This window comes from Alligator mississippiensis, chromosome 15, assembly GCF_030867095.1.
Source record: "Alligator mississippiensis isolate rAllMis1 chromosome 15, rAllMis1, whole genome shotgun sequence".
In the NCBI taxonomy this organism is placed as follows: Eukaryota; Metazoa; Chordata; order Crocodylia; family Alligatoridae; genus Alligator; species Alligator mississippiensis.
In genome coordinates this window covers 6655882-6674729 of record NC_081838.1, presented here as the reverse complement: position 1 = coordinate 6674729, position 18848 = coordinate 6655882, and the positions used below count along the sequence as shown (strand labels likewise).

The 18848-nt window shown below is 69.6% G+C and overlaps 3 protein-coding genes across 13 annotated transcripts in view; all 3 read left to right on the top strand.

Annotated features, from left to right (window-relative positions):
- Nucleotides 1-1110: 1110 nt before the first annotated feature.
- DHH (desert hedgehog signaling molecule) lies at nt 1111-5451 on the top strand. Of its 2 annotated transcripts, none has more exons than XM_014599627.3 (3): nt 1111-1536; nt 3669-3930; nt 4160-5451. In XM_014599627.3, the coding sequence occupies exons 1-3, from the start codon at nt 1231-1233 to the stop codon at nt 4813-4815; spliced, it is 1224 nt and encodes a 407-aa protein (XP_014455113.2). In that variant the 5' UTR covers nt 1111-1230; the 3' UTR covers nt 4816-5451. The 2 variants fall into 2 exon arrangements, with proteins under 2 accessions (XP_014455113.2, XP_059575292.1); XM_059719309.1 differs by lacking the exon at nt 1111-1536 and adding an exon at nt 2471-3149.
- A 1006-nt stretch (nt 5452-6457) lies between these two features.
- Nucleotides 6458-10047, top strand: RHEBL1 (RHEB like 1). 3 transcript variants are annotated; one of them, XM_059719338.1, is made up of 8 exons: nt 6458-6731; nt 7033-7104; nt 7672-7739; nt 7894-7976; nt 8423-8479; nt 8770-8817; nt 8952-9036; nt 9447-10047. In XM_059719338.1, exons 1-8 carry the CDS (start codon nt 6473-6475, stop codon nt 9534-9536), a joined length of 762 nt encoding a protein of 253 aa, XP_059575321.1. In that variant the 5' UTR covers nt 6458-6472; the 3' UTR covers nt 9537-10047. The 3 variants fall into 3 exon arrangements, with proteins under 3 accessions (XP_059575321.1, XP_006264695.3, XP_019340229.2); XM_006264633.3 differs by having other exon boundaries at nt 6646-6774; XM_019484684.2 differs by having other exon boundaries at nt 6646-6774; nt 8952-9540.
- Nucleotides 10048-12943: 2896 nt separating this feature from the next.
- KMT2D (lysine methyltransferase 2D) overlaps nt 12944-18848 on the top strand; it is a 32005-nt gene continuing 26100 nt past the window's right edge. For 6 of the 8 annotated variants that reach the window (XM_059719219.1, XM_059719217.1, XM_059719215.1 and 3 more), the window contains exons 1-11: nt 12944-13161; nt 14993-15077; nt 15420-15546; nt 15794-16002; nt 16142-16251; nt 16544-16706; nt 16972-17137; nt 17462-17576; nt 17802-17965; nt 18213-18373; nt 18584-18724. In XM_059719219.1, the coding sequence (XP_059575202.1) occupies nt 15029-15077; nt 15420-15546; nt 15794-16002; nt 16142-16251; nt 16544-16706; nt 16972-17137; nt 17462-17576; nt 17802-17965; nt 18213-18373; nt 18584-18724 (1405 nt within the window). In that variant the 5' untranslated portion in view covers nt 12944-13161; nt 14993-15028. Of the gene's footprint in view, nt 13162-13272; nt 13527-14992; nt 15078-15419; nt 15547-15793; nt 16003-16141; nt 16252-16485; nt 16707-16971; nt 17138-17461; nt 17577-17801; nt 17966-18212; nt 18374-18583; nt 18725-18848 lie in introns of those variants that run through there. The other 2 variants (XM_059719214.1, XM_059719220.1) reach the window with 2 other exon arrangements.

Sequence of the window (18848 nt, the reverse complement as noted above, 5' to 3'; positions counted from 1 at the left end):
TACTTGCACACGTGTGCATGCACATGGACCAGGCACACTTGTTCACATGCCTCTTCCCTTCTCAGCATGCGGCTTACCTAGTGGCTCCCAGCTTATAATTAGTCCTCTTCCTGCCTGGAGCTAATGAGTCTTTTCCAGACCCCCCCCCTCCCCCACCCTGTCCCCCGCCCACCTCAGGGGGTGGCGGCAGGGAAGGAGGGAGGGCAAAGGTGAGGGCTGGCCTTCCGGGTGGGTGGGTGTGTTCCTGGCTTTGATGGGCTCATCTTCCCCCTCCTCCCTGCTGGGCTCATGGCCCCAGTCCCAAGGGCCCACTAGGGATGGGAGGGGGCTTGGGCTGCAGAGTTGCTGAGAGCTGGGGGAATGAGGGGCACTGGCAGAGCGGTCCTGGGGGCAGCCATAGCACATGGGTGGCAGGGAAGGGGTTGTTGCCCCAGCTCCCCTCTGCACACTTCCCCCATGCTTCCAGTCACTCTTCAGGGGAGGGAGTAGAGTGGAAGCTGCCACACATTGAGCCCACCCGCCCATCCTGCCCCAGCCCAACACGGGCAGGCTGCCTGCTGCAACATGGGTGCCTGGCCCTCATGCTGCCCCTTCCCACTGGGGCCAGCAGGAAGCACAGGAAGCCAGGTTTATATGGCAGGAAACAAGGCCGGTACTGCCCACTCTCACCCTGGGCTGCTCTGGGCACAGGGCCTGGGGAGGGAGCTTCCAGCCAGAGGTGGGAAGCCTGGGCTGGTGGCCTGGCCCCAGGGCTGCCAGTGGCACCTGCTGCAGTAGGGCTGCATCTTCCCCCAGTGCAGGGGGCTTGGGATGTGTAGAGTGGGGGAGTCTGGGGGTGGTGGGTCCCTGTGCCCCTTTACCCCGGCCTTTGCAGCTTCCCCCACTGCAGGGCCCAGCAGGCTCAGGGCAGGTGGGGGGGCTGGAGCCAGGGTGCAGGGTGGGTAGGTTGAAATCACAGCCCCTCATCCCAGGCTGGGGCTGCCTTAACGGGGTGTGGGTGGGGGGGCAGTTTGCCATGGCTTCTGGCGGGGGCCGGGCTCTGGGCACGGGGCGGGGGGCTGGAGCGGGCCCTGCCAGCCCAGCCGTGGGTGTGCGGGGGAGGGAGCGCTTCCGACCCGCCCCTGGCACCGCGGCCGCTACAAGACGCGGCTTCCGCGCTCCGGCCATGCCCGCCCCGGGCGACTGAGCGCGGCTGCGGACGGCCCCCGCCCCGGCCCCGGTCCCGGGACCATGCGCCGGCGGCTGGTGCTGGTGCTGGTGCCGGTGCTGGCGCTGGCGCTGGCCGGGCCGGCGGCGGGCTGCGGCCCGGGTCGGGCCCCGGTGGGGCGGCGACGCTACGCGCGGAAGCACCTGGCGCCGCTGCTCTACAAGCAGTCGGTGCCCGGCGTGGCGGAGCGGACGCTGGGCGCTAGCGGGCGGGCCGAGGGCCGGGTGGCGCGGGGCTCGGAGCGCTTCCGCGCCCTGGTGCCCAACTACAACCCCGACATCATCTTCAAGGACGAGGAGAACACGGGCGCCGACCGGCTCATGACCGAGGTGAGCGCCCGCCCGCCGCCAGGAGCCGGGATCGGGGCCGCCGGGGTGCGCCCCTGGTCCTGCTCCCTGCTCGCGGCTCCAGGATCGGGGCTGACAGGACCCCGGTGGGCGGCCGGGATCTCCCCTTCCCCGCTCTCGGCTCCGGGGCAGCTGGGGCAGGTGCGGGGACCCGTCCAAACCCAGCCCGGGAGGGGCCGTGTGCTGAACAGCTTCGCGGGACCCGGGGGGCGCCCCGTCGCTTCCCAGCTGCGGAAACTGAGGCACGGGAGGGTCTAGAGCGGGACCCAGGCGTGCTAGCTGCGGGAGCAGCCCAGGTGCGGACCTGCCCCCGCCCCCCACCCAGGGCTCCCCGCGCGGGTTCCTCCCGGCTGCGGCTGTGGCGGGGGCTGGGGCAGGGTCCCGGCTCGAGCCCCGCGGCCGCGAGGCTACCCCCACGCGGCGACACGCCACTCCCAGCCCCGCTGGCGCCAGCGCCGCGCCCGGGACATTTCTGCTCCTCGCGTGTCCGTGGGCGGCCGCCGCGTGCCGCGGGGCTCGGACGCCTGGGTCCGTTGCGTGGGGGGGGGGGAGGGGTGAGGAAAGCTGCCCAGCTGGGCCGGGGAGGTGGCACCAGGCACCAAACCCCGTCCTGGGCTCGGGCGAACATCGCCCGGCTCCCTGCCCCGCCTGCCTCAGTTTCCCAGTTCCCGTGCGGGGTGGGAGGGGGGCGACTGGCAGCTCCCGTACCCTGTCCTTGACCCGGGGCAGCTCCGGCTCCGTCCCCCGCGCAGCTGGTGCCCAGCGGCCCCGGCTGGTCCAGGTCAGGATTCCCGCGGCCCACGCGGCTGCTGCGAGGGGGGGCTTGGGTAGGGGGGGGCTGCGGGCTCTCTCGGGCCCGGCGCTGGGGGGATGCTCCTGGCTGTCACCGGGGGGCAAGTCATCCGGTCTCCATAGCAACGCAGGCGGCCCGTGGTCCAGGCGGCAGCTCCGCCCCCCCTCCACACCCACCCGCAGGCTTCGCTCCCACCCGCACCGGAGCCCGGGGGTACCCGCGGCCGAGGCCAGCCCTTCCCGTGGGGGCGGCCGGGCGTGGGAGCCGGGCTGAGCCCCGGGCCCAGCGGGGGGGCTGCACCCAGGGGGCAGTGGCGGGTCCCGGGGCCCCTCCCGGCCCTCCGCAGGCGCCCCCGGTCCAAGCCGGAGCCGGGGCCGGGGCCGGGCCGCGCTGCCCTCTCCCCCGCGCGGCCGGGCCCGGGGGCGCGGGGAGGCTGAAAGGGCCCTTTGTGCGGAGCGGCGGCGTGCGGGCCCCGGGCCCCGGGCTCGGATTCCCGCCGGGTTAGGTCATGGCCGGGCTGGAAAGCGGCTCATTGTGCTGCCGGCGCGGAGCGGGAGCGGGGGGGACGCATTCCTCGGCCCCCCGCTCCCCGCGTGCCAGCGGCGCCCCGCTCCGGCCCCGCTCCCCCCCGCCCCCCGCTGCGGCTCTGCGGGAGGGGCGCGGGGAGGGGGGGCAGGAGCGGCGCCGGGCGCCCGAGGGGTTAAGGGCCCGGGCCCGCGGCGGGGGAAGCAAGGAAGGAAGGAAGGAAGGAAGGAAGGAAAGGCCGGTGCCGCGAGTGAAATTCAAGCCGGAGCTGGAGGCGGTGGGGAGGGGTCTAGCTGCCGGCTGGGGTGGGAGGGGGGGGTTGGTCTGTGGGCCTCCCCGGCCCCGAGGTCCCCGCTCCGGCTCATGTGGGCCCCCCCCCGGGGGAACCCAGGAGTCCTGGCCCCTCTCGTCCGCCTCCTGCAGGGCCACGCGCGGCTCCTGCCCTGCTCCCAGCGGGTCCCTCCCCCCCGGGACCGGCGGGGGTTGCAGTTGCCTCGGGTGGGTCAGGGAGGCCGGGGGGGGGGGGTCGGTCCACGTCCTGCGGCAACGGGAGGCGAGGCCAGGACCTGGGGACAGCCATTCCCAGTGTCCCAAACGTCAGCCCGGGACCCGCACCCCCAGCCCGCCGGGGTCCTGGCTCCTTCCCCGGCCTGGCTCCACGCCCCCGTCCCGCAACCCTTTGCGGGGTGAATGCAGCGGGGGGGGGGGGGGATTGGAGAGCTGGAGGCTGGGGGGGGCAGGACACCTGGGTTCCCCCCGTGCGGGGGGCGTGGGCTCACGTGCCCTCCCCACCCAGCGCTGCAAGGAGCGGGTGAATGCACTGGCCATCGCCGTGATGAACATGTGGCCGGGCGTGAAGCTGCGGGTGACCGAGGGCTGGGACGAGGACGGGCACCACCTGCCCGAGTCGCTGCACTACGAGGGGCGGGCGCTGGACATCACCACGTCGGACCGCGACCGCGACAAGTACGGGCTGCTGGCGCGCCTGGCCGTCGAGGCCGGCTTCGACTGGGTGCACTACGAGTCCAAGGCGCATGTCCACGTCTCCGTCAAGGCGGGTGAGGGGCAGCGCCCGGGCTCCCTTCCCGGAGAGGGGCATGCCCCCGTCCCGTACCTCGGTTTCCCCTCCCTCCGTATGCATCAGTTTCCACCCTTTCCCCGTGCCTCAGTTTCCCCATCCTTCCCGTGCCTCAGTTTCCCTCCCTGGAGCCCAGGCTGCCCGCGCCCCGGCCCTTCCGTCCTGGCGGGCGGCTGCCACCTCGCTAACCGCCCCCCACCTCCCCGCAGATAACGCGCTGGCCGTGCGCACGGGCGGCTGCTTCCCCGGCGACGCCACGGTGACCCTGCGCAGCGGCGAGCGCCGGGGCCTGGCGGAGCTGCGGCGCGGGGACTGGGTGCTGGCGGCGGAGCCGGGCGGCCGCCTGGTGCCCACCGAGGTGCTGCTGTTCCTGCACCGCGACCCGGGCCGCCGCGCCGCCTTCGTGGCCGTGGAGACGGGCCGGCCCGGCCGGCGCCTGCTGCTCACGCCCTCGCACCTGGTCTTCGCCGCGGCCAACGGCTCCGCCGGCTTCGCGCCCGTCTTCGCCCGACGGCTGCGGCCCGGGGACGCGGTGCTGGCGCGGCGCGGCGCGGGGCAGGGGCTGCAGCCGGCGCGGGTGCTGCGCGTGTGGCGGGCCGAGGCGCGGGGGGTCTACGCGCCGCTCACGGCCCACGGGACGCTGCTGGTGGACGGCGTGCTGGCCTCGTGCTACGCCGCGCTGGAGAGCCACGGCTGGGCCCACCGCGCCTTCGCCCCGCTGCGCCTGGCACACGGGCTGCTCTCGCTGCTGCCCGGCACCAGCACCGGCCCCGCCACCGGCAACGACACCGGTCTGCACTGGTACTCGCGCCTGCTGTACCGCGCCGCCCGGCGGGTGCTGGGCCCCGGCGCCCTGCTGCCCTAGGCACCCCTCCGGCACGTCCGCGGCCTCGTGCTCCCTCCCCGCCGCTCCCCGGGGCCCTGTCCCTGTTCTCCGGGGCCTCGCGGCGGGGCCTGTTCCCCTTCTCGGTGCCCTTCGACGGTGCCTTGTCCCACGCCCCGGTACTTCGAGGGGGGGGCGTCCCCCTCCCCGGTGCTCTGCGGTGTGCCCTGTCCCCTTCCCCGGGGCCTCGTGAGCGCCCCGTTCCCCTCTCCCGGGTCTTGACAGGGGTGCTGTCTCCGCTCCCCGAGGCCCTGCGGGGGTGTCGCCGCGCCTCGTGGCGGTGGAGCGCTTGGGGGAAAGACGCGGGCCCGGCGAGTCGTGGGCGGGGGTGGCCCCGCAGCCGGTGGCGGGAGGTCTGTCGGTAACCGGTTAACCGCGCTGCTCTAACCGCGCTAACCCCGCCCGCCGCCCGCAGAGTTTTATTTTTCTATGGATAAAGGGTAATATAATTCTGTGCACCCGCTTCCTCTTCCCCGGGACCGACCCCGCGGCGGCCGGGGGGGAGGGGGGGGCGGCGGGCCACGGATGGACACTGCCTTAACCTGCGGTTTTATCATTATTTTGAAATAATATTTAATAACGTGGTTGGTTCTTTAAATAAAGAGTTTATGGCCTTGACCGGAGTCTGCCTGGAGAGGGGCATGGGGGTGGGGGGACACAGGGCCTTCTGCAGCCGGCCGGGCTGGGGGAGCTCATGGGTGCCATGGGTCCATGCCCTCCAGCCCGGCTGGACAGCAGCTCCCCGCCCCCGCTCGCTCAGGGGCACAGGCCGCTCGGCAGGGCCCCGTCCTCCCCCGCCTCTGCCAGGGCTCCGTGCCCGCATTCCTTTCCTGGCACAGTGAAGGTCAAGCGGGAGCCGGCTCCGGGCAGCCAGGAGGAGGCTTTGTCCGGAGCAGGAAGGGCGGGTCCCTGCCGCACTGCCCCCGCCTCTCCAAGGGGTGCCCGGCCCCAGCCCCGGGGGGCCGGGGGCCGCCAGCTCCCAAGCACCTGGGCTCCGCCGGTGTCTGCTGCCCTCTCGTGCCCAAGCCGAGCACGGCAGGTGCTTCCCTGCGCCAGTAGAAGCAGGAAGGGCCGCGACTGGGGCTCCCCACGGACGGGCCGGTCTCCCCCGCTCCCCACCCAGGCTCCGGCCTCGGCCCGGCTTTGCCCCTTGCTGCACGAAACCCGGTCCCCGCCCAGCCCCTGCGCGGCCCAGGGTGACCCGGGCTCCGCAACGACGCGCCGGGTGCGGGCGCTGCTGCCCGTCAGCCCTGCGGCCCCCCCCGCTCCCCAATCCCAGCGGCCCTCGCAGCGGCTGGGCTGTGCCCGGCTCCCCACACTGCCCGGGCCCCTCGGTGTGATGTTTTCCCCACGGCTCGGGAAGGCGCCTGGGCCGCAGCTTGGCCCCTCCTTGCCCGGTGTCTCCCGCCCCTGCTCTCGGGCTGCCCGTGCCCACTCCCCACGTTGGGCGGAGCCGGAGCCGGCCCGGGGGGGCTGCAGGGGCCGGCCGGCTCCGGGGCCTCGTGCCGAGGGGCGCAGAAAGCCCGCGGGGCGGCCCGCGCGGGACCCCCGGGCCGGGGCTGGGCGCGGGGGCGGCTCCACGTGGCCCGTGTGTGAGTGTGTAAGACCCACGTGGCCCCGCTTCCTTCCCTCCGTTTTCATGAATGGAGCCCGCCGCCCCAGCGCGCATGAGCCGCGCTCGCCCCGCCCGCTCTCCCCTCCCTCTCAAGGCGGAGCCTCCCGGCCAGCGGCCAATGGGAGCGGCCGCCGCGCAGTGTTGTGGTCACGTGAGCCGCGGGATGTTGTGGTTGCTGCGCCGGCCCCGCCCGGGCGGGCTCTTTATCGCTCGGGTTGCCGGGCCCGCCTGCGCCGCTCAGCCCCCCCCTCCCCATCGCCCCGCACGCCGGGCCATGCCGCTGGTGCGTTATAGGAAGGTGGTGATCCTGGGCTACCGCTCCGTGGGTGAGTCCCCGCGGGGCTCCCACGCGCGGCTACAGGGCGGGGAGGAGCCGGGGTTGGGCGTGTGCACACGTGTGTGTAAATCCCGGACGGGGGGGCTGCATCCCAGCAAGGGCGAGCCCCCGGGCGGGGGCAGGCAGGTGCTGAGCCCTCCCAGCACCGATCCTGGTTCGAGCCCCGCACGGAGCTGCTGCGGGGTCCTGGCTGGGGGTGGGGGCTTGGCTCCCAGCAGGCGCTGAGGGTCCGGGGTCTTCTCCCCAGGCAAAACCTCCCTGGCTCATCAGTTCGTGGAGGGGGAGTTCCTGGAGTGCTATGACCCCACGGTGGAAAGCAGTGAGTACAGGCGGGGCTGGGCCCGGGGCCCATGTGCCCTTCGTTGGGGGTGCGTGCATGGGCAGACCCCTGGTCATGGCACGGTCTCGTCCCCAGCCCTTAGCCGAGGGCCTTGCCAAGACGCCCAGGAGCTGTGGGGCTGCCAGTGCTCCCTGCCCTGCTCGGGCTGGGTAGGAAGGGGCCAGGCAGGCGCTAGTGGCTTTTGCGTATAGTATTTCCTGCCGCTGGCTTGTCGTGTTGTGACAGCTTGCCTATCCTGTCCCCACCTGTCTAGAAGCCTCTTCCTGCCTGGTGTGGGGGTCACAGGCCCTGTGTGCATGGAGCATGGCATGCAGGAGGGGCTGGGGCACATGCTCGGTGCTGCTTCTGTTGAGGAGACAGGGGCCCTCCAGCAGTGGGCAGTGCCCGCCACAGCCCTGGGGTGATGCTGCGTGCATCTCGCTCCTGCAGGGAAGGCCGTGTAGCTGGGGTCTTGCTGGGACCCTGGCCCCACCCCAGCCCTACACTTGCTTGGGGGAAGTCGTGGGCACATGGGGGCATGCTAATGAGCATGTGTGCCTTCTACAGCCTACAACAAAATGCTGGTGTTGGGGAAGGATGAGTTCCATCTGCAGCTGGTGGACACAGCTGGGCAGGTGAGGCCGGGGGCAGGGAGGGGCAAGTGAGCTGGGCAGCTTTCCCTGTGCCCGCAGTTTGGAAGGCTGGCCTTGGCCCCGTGTATGGAGAAGGGCCAAGGGAGGGCAGGGCGTGGAGCAGCCTGGTCTGCACCTGACTCTGCTGTCCCGCCAGGATGAGTACACCATCCTGCCCCACTCTTTTGTCATCGGCATCCACGGCTACGTGCTGGTGTATTCGGTCACCTCACTCCGCAGGTCAGTGGGTGCTTGGGGGGAGGGAGGGGTGATACTGCTGGGTCTGCCCCTCTGCCTGCCCCTCCTTTGACCTTGGGGTGCAGATGTGAGCGGCACCCTGAGTGCCACCACCCAGACCTGGCAACTCTCCAGCAGCAAGGCTTCATGCACCTGACCCAGGTCTTTCCCCATCTCCCTGCCCTCAGAGTGGCTCTGGCTGGTCCCTCCAGCTGTCCTCCCCAGCACTGGCTCTGAGAGCTGCGGACCCCAGCATGAGCTGCCAGCGGCCTTGGGGCAGTGGCTGTGCCAGCTCTGCAGCATTGTCAGGGGGGGGAGGGCAGCCAGGCTTGGTGAGTGGCAGGGGGAGGAAACCGCCTGACTCACTGAGCAGAGCAGGGCCCTTGTGGGTGCCCAGTGTCACAGGCCCTGTCCTGGGCACAGTAACCCCCCTGTCTGTCCCTCTGCAGCTTCCAGGTGGTGAAGACGCTGCACAACAAGCTGTATGAGAGCCGGGGCAAGACGCGGTACGTGGCCCCTCCTGCACCTGTCATAGCTCCTGGGAGGGTGCTGGTGCTGCCCATCACTGGATCCAGGGCAGGGGCACTTCTATGCAGCCCCACAATGTGGGCTGTGCTCTGGCCTGGCTCCTGGCAGGGTCCTAGATTACCCCACAACAGTGCAGCCCACTGAAGCCCCTTGTTGCCAGCTCAGCACTTCACTGGCAGGGCTGGGTGGGTGCAGCCAATCACCCCATGGGCTCCCAGTGTGGGCTGGGCTTCCCGAGGTGCTCTGCTGATGGTTTCCTCCCCTGCAGCATGCCCGTGGTGCTGGTCGGGAACAAGGCAGACTTGTCCCTGGAGAGGTAAGGAGCAATACTCGCATCCTGCCGGCCCTGGGTCCTATTGCTTTTCCCTGCCGGGGCTCAGGCTGGTACCCAGGGTTGTGGGTTGCTCCCCTCACCAGCCCTTTGCCTTGCTTCCTGTTGCATGTCCTCAGCCGGGAGGTGAAGACGGATGAGGGCAAGAAGCTAGCAGATTCCTGGGGCGCCATCTTCTTGGAGTCGTCTGCTAAGGAGAACCAGGTCTGGCACACGGCAGCTGTGGCTGGGGCAGAGGGAGCCTGGAGCACGTCCTTCGACTGGGCTTCGAAGCCCACATGTGGGGCAGCTACAGACCCTGAGATGCTGTGGGGGGAAGGGAGGAGCGTGGAGAAGCTTATGTGCTGTAAGGACTCTGTACAGAATAAGGGTCCTTGGACTTGTTCCAGCACTGCCTGCAGCCCTTGCAGGACTGGGGCCATCATCCCAGGCATGGGCTGCTGGCATGAGGCAGCTGCCTGGTGCTGTGAGGCCTCTGGGTCCTGCCACCCACCGCCCCTGGGCAGGAAGAGCCCTGCCACGTGATGGGCAGGGCAGGGGGTCCCTCTGGCCCTCACCAGTTCATACAGCAAGACCCCCTTGTGCCCTGCAATGTGTCTGCCCTCCACCCCCAGGTGACGCAGGGCATCTTCACCAAGATCATCGAGGAGATTGACCGGGTGGACAACTCCTACGGCGAGGAGCGCAACTGCCTCCTGATGTGAGCCCCTTGCCCCTGCTGCCAGGGGTGCATGCTGCTGCCCCTGCCCAAGATTTCTTTCTGCCCGGGGGGAGAAGAGCCATGGGCCGGTACTGCCGGCCTGGAGGAGCTACGGGTATCCGCACACACTGTACCTCACTGGACGGCCCCCGCCCTGGGTGGCCGTTTTGCACACAGCTGTTGGCAGCAATGATGGGCTCCCAGCTCACACCATGGAGCCTTGCTGCTGGGTCTATTTAAGTTGGGTTTGGTTTGGGGGTCTCTATTTATAGCTGGTTGTCTGACCACGCATGTGTGTGAGCACGGGGCCAGCGCCAGCCGGAGCCCAGTCTGCTCACGGTTCCCTGCTCCCCTGACTCGCTCTTGGTGGCCTTAATTCTCCTGACATGAAGCAACTTGAAGGTTGGGCTGCGCCGGGGGCCAGGCTTTTTGGGCCATGTCTCGTGAGAGGGTGGTGCTGTCGTAGGAGCTGGGGACGGCTCAATGGGAACGATTAAAGCTTGTTTTGTAAGCAAGCCCTGCGCCCTCTGCCCTGTCTGTAGGCCAGGCCCGGAGGAAGAGCTCAGGGCAGTGCAGCTGTGGGCACTGCCCTCTGTGGGTGCCAGTGCTGAGTTAAACGCCCTGGCGCTGGGGGAGGGAGATCGCACGGGTCCTGGGCGCACCTGTTGGAAGGATGACCTACGTGGAAGGAGCGTCGCTGCCTGGATGTCATCACTAGGGGTCAAAGGTGACGCAGGCAGGGGCTCCCTCGCACACCAGCGAGCTGGTCCTCATCTGCTGCTTCAGAGGCGAGGTGCTCAGGCTCCCACATGCACTAAGAAGGGAACCCAGGAGGCCTGGTTCCCAGAGCTCCTCTCTAGAGCTGGGCGCAGAACCCCGGCATCCTGGCGGCATTCCTGTACTTTAGGGGCACAGGGGCAATGGCACGGGGCTGGGGTGAGGGGTCAAGTACGGGTGCTCTTGGCCATGGGTGCCAGCCAGGGCTACCAGCTGGTGCTGAAGGTGCCACAGGCATTGCCCCATAGCTGACTAGGGATGCCTGGGTCGCAGTGCTAGATGAGAGGCCAATTACTCCTAATCACCTCAATTATATCGTTAGCAAAGAGGCAGTAACATTGAGACGCTGCCATCCAAGGTGCTGGCATGGAGTGAATGCAAATAGATGGGATCTTGGGGCTGGGGGAGGGGACCTGGCAGCTGGCACCAGGGAGAGCCCTACTGTGCCCTTGCAGGTGAAGGACTTGGGCCTCCTGCCCTGACCCCAGAGCTCCACCCCAGCACTAGCTGCAGCCTCACTGGGCCAGCAGCTGCTCTTGAAGGTGCCCATGTGAACAGGGCAGGATGGGAAGCACTGGAGGAAGCCTCTCACGGAGCCTGGCCCTGAGTGGCCCCTGCTTCCACCCCCAAAGGACCTGGGTCCTGCCCATGTGCTGCCCTCCAGTGGCTGAACTGGGGATGGCAGGGACGCAGGCTCAGGACTGGGGAGTCCTATGCTGTGAGGCAGCCGTGGCCCCAAGGAGCCTGTGGGTGCAGGGGGTCTGGGTAGCTCCCCCCACTGTGGGCAAAGGAAAGGCCTTGTTTCTGCGATGGTGGTGTTAGGTCTGGCCCGGGGCAGTCAAGGGCTCCATCGCTTGTGTGCAGTGAACAAACCGGGAGCCAGGGGGACACAGAGAGCCTCAGCCCCTGGGCCTTGCAGAAGGGGACTGGCCCACAAGCCCCCCTGAACCAGTGTGGGGGGAGCTGGAGAGGGCCTGTGCCTGGGCTGCAGCAGGCAGGTCATCCCTGGCGCATGGTCCTAAGTCCTGGAAGAGAAACTGAGGCACCAAGGGGTGGAAGAAGCCACTGGGGGCCACGTGCTGAGCTGAGGGCAGCAGACGACAGTACTACAGGCCCTGCACTGAGGGGCTGGGAGAGGGACAGACCCACTGCCTGGTAGTGGGGCTGCAGCTGCCACCAGCGCCGGTTCCCTTTGGGTCAGGGCCTTGCTGGCAGCCTGCCCGGCACCGCCATCCCAGGCCCGGCGCAGCGCACGCGGCAGATGGAGGCTCCGCTAATCCCCCCGCAGAGCCCGGGAGAGCCAAGGGCGAGGAAGTGCTAAGCTGGGGGCTGTCCCTGGGTCTAGCCTTGCCTTTCCCAGAGTCCTTCTGCCCTCACTGGGGTCTGCAGCCATGACTGCCTGTCCGCCTGTGCCCCCCAGGCTCTAAGCACGGCGGGGGGGGTTTGGGGGGGGCAGCGTTCGGCTTTCACTCGGGTCTCCCATTCAGGGCTGCGGAGGGAGCTGTGAAAACGGGGCTGGGGCCGTGGCCCTGCCTGAGTTTGCAGAGAGCCTGGACCTGGAGCTGTGGGCGCAGGTGTGAGCCTCCCTTGTGCCAGGCGGGCAGAGGGACCATGCAAGAGGGAAGGGAGGTCAGAGGGGTGCCCGGTCTGGGTGACCCTGCTGCAGCAGGGGCGTGGGGCTGGCGTCATGGACCCACCACCTCGCTTGGGTCCAAGGAGGAGCCATGCGGCGTCTCCAGCCAAGCACCCGAGAGCCCAAACCCAGAGCCGGCTCCATCCTATTTGGAGCGGTGGGACAGCCCAGGGCTTGGGGTGCGCGGGGCCTGGCTGCGGGGGTGTCCGTGCTGCGGGCGCTTCCCTGGTGGAAACGCGCGAGTGCCCGAGGGGAGTTGGGAGCCCGGCCCCCGCTGTTTGCAGCTGGGGTCACATCTCACCGACCGCGCGGGGGCTCCTGTCGGCTCTGGGGCAGGAAGGGCTGGGGAAGAGCCCCCGAGCTGAGCCCGAGCACCGCAGAGGGGGGAGCTCCCAGCTGCTGGCTGGCACCTCCTGGCAGGGGGGGGGGCACAAGCCTGGGGGGGGGCACAAGCCTGGGGGGGGCTACATCGGCAGGGGGGCAGGGCCAGGGCTTTACGCCCCCCCCACTTCAGGGCCTCTACTGGTGCCCACCCCCCACGCCGGAGGGGAGCCGAGCAGCTCATCCACGCAGCTTAGACCCTGTCCCGCTCCCAGCAAGGGCGAGTCTCCTCCGCCTAAACCCCGCTTGCGGCTCTGCCCCCGGGGAGTTGCAGCGGGGGGGGGGGTGCAAGCAGGCCTCTCGGAGCTGCCCCCCCATAGCAATACAGGCACTCCCCAAAGTGTCTCCCCCAGCCCCATTTGACCAAAGGGGAGGCTGAGGGGGTGGCGGAGAGCAGGCCAGGAAGCGGGGTGGGGGTCAGCTGCGCCCCCCCCGGTACCAACACGGACACTCCCGAAAGCGGCTGCCGCGGCCCCATTTGACAGCAGGGGAAACTGAGGCTCCGGCGGCGGCCCGGCAGCGCGGGGGTTAAGCGGCGCGGAGGGATCCCGCGGAGCGTGCGCTGCGGCGGCGCTGCCGTCACATCCCCTCCCCTCCCTCCGCCGCCGCGGCCGCTCGCGGGGCCGCTGCGCCGCGTGTCCCTCCGCCCGCGCGCCGCCCCCCCCGCCCCCCGCCCCCCGCCAAGTAGCGCCGCCGCGCCTCGCCCCCCCCCGCCGCGCCATGGCCGCCGCCGCCGCCCCGTGACCCCCGGCCCGGCCCGGCGCCGCCCGCGGGCCCCGCGGACTCCTTTCGGCCCCGAAAATGGCTGCGGCCTCCGGCAGCGCGGGGCCGTGACGGGGTAAGGCCGGGCCGGGCCGGGCCGGGGGGGGCGCGCGGGGGGCGGGTGAGGGCAGCGGCGCGACCCCCCCTCATCCCGGGCCCCCCATCCCGCCCCCCCAGCCGGCCCGGCCCGGGGCCCCGCGCGCCTCCATTTCCGCTCCGGTTCCGCTCCGGATTGGGGGGGTGTAGGGTGCCCCCGTGTCCTCGCCCTTAGCCCCCCTCTGTGATCCCCCCCTCCCCACGCGGTGCTGCTGGGGCTCCATTTCCGCTCCGGTTTCAGTCCGGTTCCGTTCCGGATTGGGGGGTGTAGAGAAGGGGGTGCCTCGCTGCCTCCCCTCCCACCCCCCCCCCGGCATTTCCGCTCCGGTTCGGCTCCGCATTGGGGTGTGTGCACGGAGCCGCCTTTGTGCGAGGGGGGGGCGCGGGCGTGGCGTGGGGGGGCCGGAGTGACTCCGGAGTGGGGGGGAGGGGGGGCGCTCCGTGGCTTCCGGGCCGCTCTGTTCACACGGGGCCTGATGCAGCGCCGGGGCGGGGGGCTGCACCACTGGGCCCACCTGTTGCGGGGGCAGCCGTGCCCCCGGGGGCAGCGCGGGGGATCGGGCCCCCCAGGGCCCGGCCCTGACCCCTGCCCCTGGGCCTGTGGCTTCCCCGAGGGGGCCCTGCCTGGGCTCTGCGCGGGGGTGGGGGCGTGTTGCGTGGGGGGGGCCGGGACGGAGGGCGCAGCCCCGCCCCCCCAACATCCCCCAGACACCGGGGTAAGCCCCCGCCCTGCCCCGTCGGGGGTCGTTAGCCCCAGAGCAGGGCCCCGCTCGCCCAGGGGGTCTGTTGGCATCCCAGCCCCCGTCCGGTGCCTGGGGCACGTGCTGAGCCCTGTGGCCCTGGCAGCTGGGGGTTGGTGCCCGCACCCAGAGCCCCCCGGGCGGCCAGTGCATGCGTGGCGGGGCCTGGCTCCGTCCCGGTCCCTCGGAGGCCCCTTCTGCATGGCCGCGAGGTGCCCGCAAGAACGCTCCACCCCAGACACAGCCGCGTTCCCCTCTGGGAGCCAGGGGTAGGACCCAGGCGTCCTGGCTCTTCTCCCAGGGCCAGGCTCTTTCCCCCAGGTCCCGGTTCCCCTCTGTGCTGACCGCTAGCCCCCGGGGCTGCCCTGCTGCTTCCCAGGCAGGCTTCTCCCCCTGCCCGAGCCAGCTGGGGTGCCTTGCACCCCCCTGGGCTTTAATTGAGGTCAGGCCTTGCACGCGCCAGCGGCCCTGTGCGGCGGCGCCTGCTGGAAGAAGCTGCCCCAGATACACAGTGTCCAGGGGAGCTAGCGTGTGCTGTGCCCGGGGCATGGCCCTGTAGCTCATGGAGGCAGGACTCGGGTGCACGGGTGCGTCTCCTGCGTGGCTGGCGCCCAGGCCCTGACCGGGTTTCTTCCCCGGGTGCTTGCAGCTATGGCTAGGGCAGCCCCGTGCTGCAGTGGAGTAGAGAGGGACATGCGCCAGGGAGCTCCCTCCTGCTTGAGGCGGCAGGTTTGGGCCGTGCCTGGTGTGAGAGGGCCTGGGGCGGTTTCTACGCAACCCTTGGGCAGTCCCGTGGGGGATCTGCGGGGTGGGGGTGCTGTGGACCGGTTGGGCACGTGGCCGGCTGGGGCCTGCGGTGGTTGGTGTGAGAAGCTGACTCCCCTCTACCAGGAGTTGGGACTGAGGCCCTTCCAACTCACTTGCTTTATGGCCCCTTGAATAGTGGGAACCACTTGAGTCGCTCAGAGGTGGATGCCCCGTGACCCCTGTGGTCTGTGCCAGGGGCTGGGAGCGGTGGCATCAGAGCCCTGGGACCATGGTGGAGCTAACGTGTCCCTCCCTCTCCCCCAGCTGCAGGCCTCTCTGTGAGGGACGACAGGTGGCGGGATGGATGAGCAGAAGCCGCCCAGCGAGGACAAAGACTCTGAGGCGCCAGGTGAGGGGCTGCGAGATGCCCGGGGGTCCCGGGCTGGGCAGGGGACCATGGGTGTCAGAGATGCCAGGGGATGGAGTCAGTATGTTTGACGGTCACAATGCTGGGTTTGGTTCCCATGATCTGGGACCAGTTGCACCAGTGCAGCCTGGTGTGCATGTGGAGGGGGCGGGGAGAGAGTGCCCTGGTGCACTAGGGTTTCATCCCAGTCCCAAGACTAGTCCGGGCCCTGGTTGGAGTGGATGTGGCCAGCGTGACCCACCTGGAGAACCAGGGGACTCCATGGAGCCTTTAGGGGCCAGCTGTGACGTTGGCTCTGAGCCGCGGGTGGGTCTCTCCTGGCAGCTGACGGAGCTGCGTCCTCAGAGGAGCAGGGCAGCGCGGAGGGAGATCCGCTGAAGCCCCCAGAAGTGGTGCCTGCCACGCGGGAGCCAGGGAGCACCGAGACAAAGCGGCCCCCACAGCCCTGCAGGTGAGAGCGAGCTAGGGTGGCCATGGGGAGCGGGTCTCTGCCGTTTGGCTAGGATGTGTGGGATCTGTGGGCAGCTGGGAGAGGAGATGGGACATCCCTGGGCTGAGCCTTAGCACAGTGGGGGCCTGGTGGGGTGCATTCAGTTCTGGGGATGACAGGGGGCCCTCTGTGCCAAGCAAGGGGTGACTAGGCTTCTGACCACAGCATCGGGGCGGAGACTGGATGTCTTCTGTGTCTCTTCCCCCAGCACCCTGCCCTGGCGCTGTGCCCTCTGCAACTGTGGGGACTGGAGCCGGCTGGGGCAGCGGGAGCTCCAGCGCTTTGAGCCAGGGCCCAACTGGACGGAGCAGCCACAAGGGCAGGAGGGCCCTGGCGAGGTCCCAGCTGCCGAGGACGACCTGTCCCAGATCGGCTTCACAGAAGGGGTGACGCTGAGACAGATCTCGGAGCCGACGGGTGAGCAGTGGGGGGCAAGCCTCTCTCCCCTGCCAGTGATCCTCAGCCCCCTGCTCTCCATCCTTGTTCTTGGGCCCCTGGAGGTCCAGAAGTCCCTCTCCGGGTTCCAGGAGGGTAATGTTTTCCTCCCTGGTGCCAGGGCACTGCTGGGTTCACCACTGGTGTGCGGCCTGGTCGGCGGGGGTGCAGCGGCAGGACGGAGCAGGGCTGAATGATGTGGACAAAGCTGTTTTCTCAGGGATCTCACAGGTGAGCGGGGTCTGGTGGGACGGACGTGCCTTGGAGGGTGGTACATGTCCAGTGTGGCAGGAGAGGAGGGGGATCCTTCCTGATGCCCCTCTCTCACTGTGAGAGCCCTCGTGATGGGTGCAGCCCTCTGGGGCTGAGATCAGGCCATATCTCTGGCCAGGCGGTGTCCTGCAGCCATTGTCCCGCTGCAGAAGCGGCTGCATTTCGGGACTCGTGGGGGTCGTTTCCTGGCAGGCAGTCGGGGGCCCGTACATCCGTCCCTGACCTGGCCCGGCTTCCTGGCTGCTTGCAGAAATGTGAACGCTGTCAGAGGATGGGTGCTACCCTTCAGTGCCACTCGGAGGGCTGTCCGCGGCGCTACCACTTCCCCTGTGCGGCTGCTAGCGGCTCTTTCCAGTCTATGAAGACCCTCCGGCTCCTGTGCCCAGAGCACCTAGCCGAGGCGGCGCAGATGGGTGGGTGCTGCTGGGTTAATGGGTGGGGCGGGTCGAGTGGTTTCTGCAGGGTGTTGGGGGGCCCGGACTCCTTGGTTGTGTTCCTAGCAGTTTGGGATGCGAGCATGCAGCTGGAGGGTAGGGGTGGTCCTGGGAAGGGCCTGCAGTAGGTGCTGCCAGGCCTTTGGACGGGTGCCTGCATCTGTGGGGCCAGGTGGAGAGCAGGCACGAGGCCAGGGGTGCCTCTTGGGAGTCTGGTGGGGTCACAGCTGCCTCTCCTCTCCAGAGGACTCGCGGTGCGTGGTGTGTGATGGGCCAGGCGAGCTGCGCGACCTGCTGTTTTGTACCAGCTGTGGGCTGCACTACCATGGCGCCTGCCTGGAGATCACTGTCACACCCCGCAAGCGTGCCGGCTGGCAGTGCCCCGAGTGTAAAGTTTGCCAAACCTGCAGGTAGGCAGTTGACCCCCACTCTGGACATGGGGACGGCCCAGGCTGCACTGCCTCTTGACGGGGTGTGGGGCTGGGAGGCAGGGTTCCTGGGTTAGTCTTGCAGCTGCGGAAGCAAAGCCAGGCTAGGTATGGTTGTGGAAGGGAGGCGGGTTGGAAGCCCAAACTCCTGGGCTCACTTCTGGCAGTGCCCAGTGTGGCTGTGTGAGCATGGACCAGTACCTTCGGGCATCTCTCATCCCATTGGGGCATGGGTTCCTGGGCTCCCCTTGGGGGCTGGAGCTGCATGGGGCCGGGTCCAGCCCTGATAGCAGCGCCCCCCCACAGGCAGCCCGGCGAAGACTCCATGATGCTGGTGTGCGAGGCCTGCGACAAGGGCTACCACACCTTCTGCATGAAGCCAGCCATCGAGAGCCTCCCCACCGACTCCTGGAAGTGCAAGGTGAGCCCTAGGGAGGTGGGTATGCTGGGGGTGCCCCTGCTCCTGGGTGCCAGCTGCTTGCCTGGAGCCCAGGACCCTGGAGGGGAAAGGCTCTGTGCCCCGCTTTCCAAGCCTTCCCGGCACTGCGGGGTGGGATTGGGGCCAGCCCCACTGGAGGGGAAGAGCCCCGTGTCCCTGTCCCACCGGTGGCCAGCTGCTCTGAGCGTGCCTGTCTCTCGCATGCAGAACTGCCGGGTGTGCTCAGACTGTGGGCGGCGGCCGGCGGCTCTCAACCCTGCGTGCCAGTGGTACGAGAACTACTCGGTGTGTGAGGGGTGCCAAGAGCAGCGGCGCCGCAGCACGGAGGGCAGCCAGGCGGGTGAAGCCGAAGCCCCACCATGCGACCAGCAGTGAGTGCTTAAGTGGGGTGGGGTGCGTGGTGGGGGGGCCTCTGCTGTGTCGTGGGACCGCTGATGCTGGTGGACTCAGCCCATGGGGAACGGTTTGGGGGGCCACCGGGCTGCAACGTGAAGCACAGAGAGGGGAGCAGATTCCTGGTTGCTGCCCCCACCAGGCCGCGGAGGGTGGGGGGCATGTGGGGTTGGAGATGGGTGTTCTGGAACACTCCTCACCGCCTGCACTGCCTCGTCCCTGCAGCTCACCGCTGCCCATGGCCTGCATCGACTCGGCGGGTCCCCCTGTGCCCCCGTCCCCAGCGGGGCACGACCCGCCTGTGCCCTCACCCCTGCCGCAGGCCAGGAGCCCTGCAGCGGAGCCCCAGGACAAGCTGCCGGCTGCTGACGAAGCCAAGCCGCCTGGTGAGCAGGGGGCTGGTGTGGGGTCAGGGGTCAGACCTGGGCACCAGGGTCAGCACCCCCGCCCTGGCAGGGTAAGGGGAGCCTGGCAGAGCACTAGGGGTGCTGTGGGACCTGCAGTTGGCAAGCAACCTGGGCCCCGCCGGTGGGACCTGGGGCTTGGTGGGGGGGGGGGGGTTTACCCCTAATGACCCTCCCTGACCCTAACCCCAGACCCAGACTCAAAGGCAGAGGAACCCGAGGAGCCCCCAGCCCTGGCCCCGGAGGTACCCGCCAAGGAGGAGGCGATGGAGGTGGAGCTGGAACCACTGCCCCCCACCGCGACCCCGGCGCCCTCGCCCCCAGCGCCCCCAGGTGAGGGGCAGGCCCACCAGGGGAGGGGGCTATGCACCAGGCTACCCCAGGGCATGCTGGGACCTACGCTTTGAGTGGGGCTTGTGTGCTGCCCCCCCCCAGTCATTGTTCCTGTCTCTTCCCT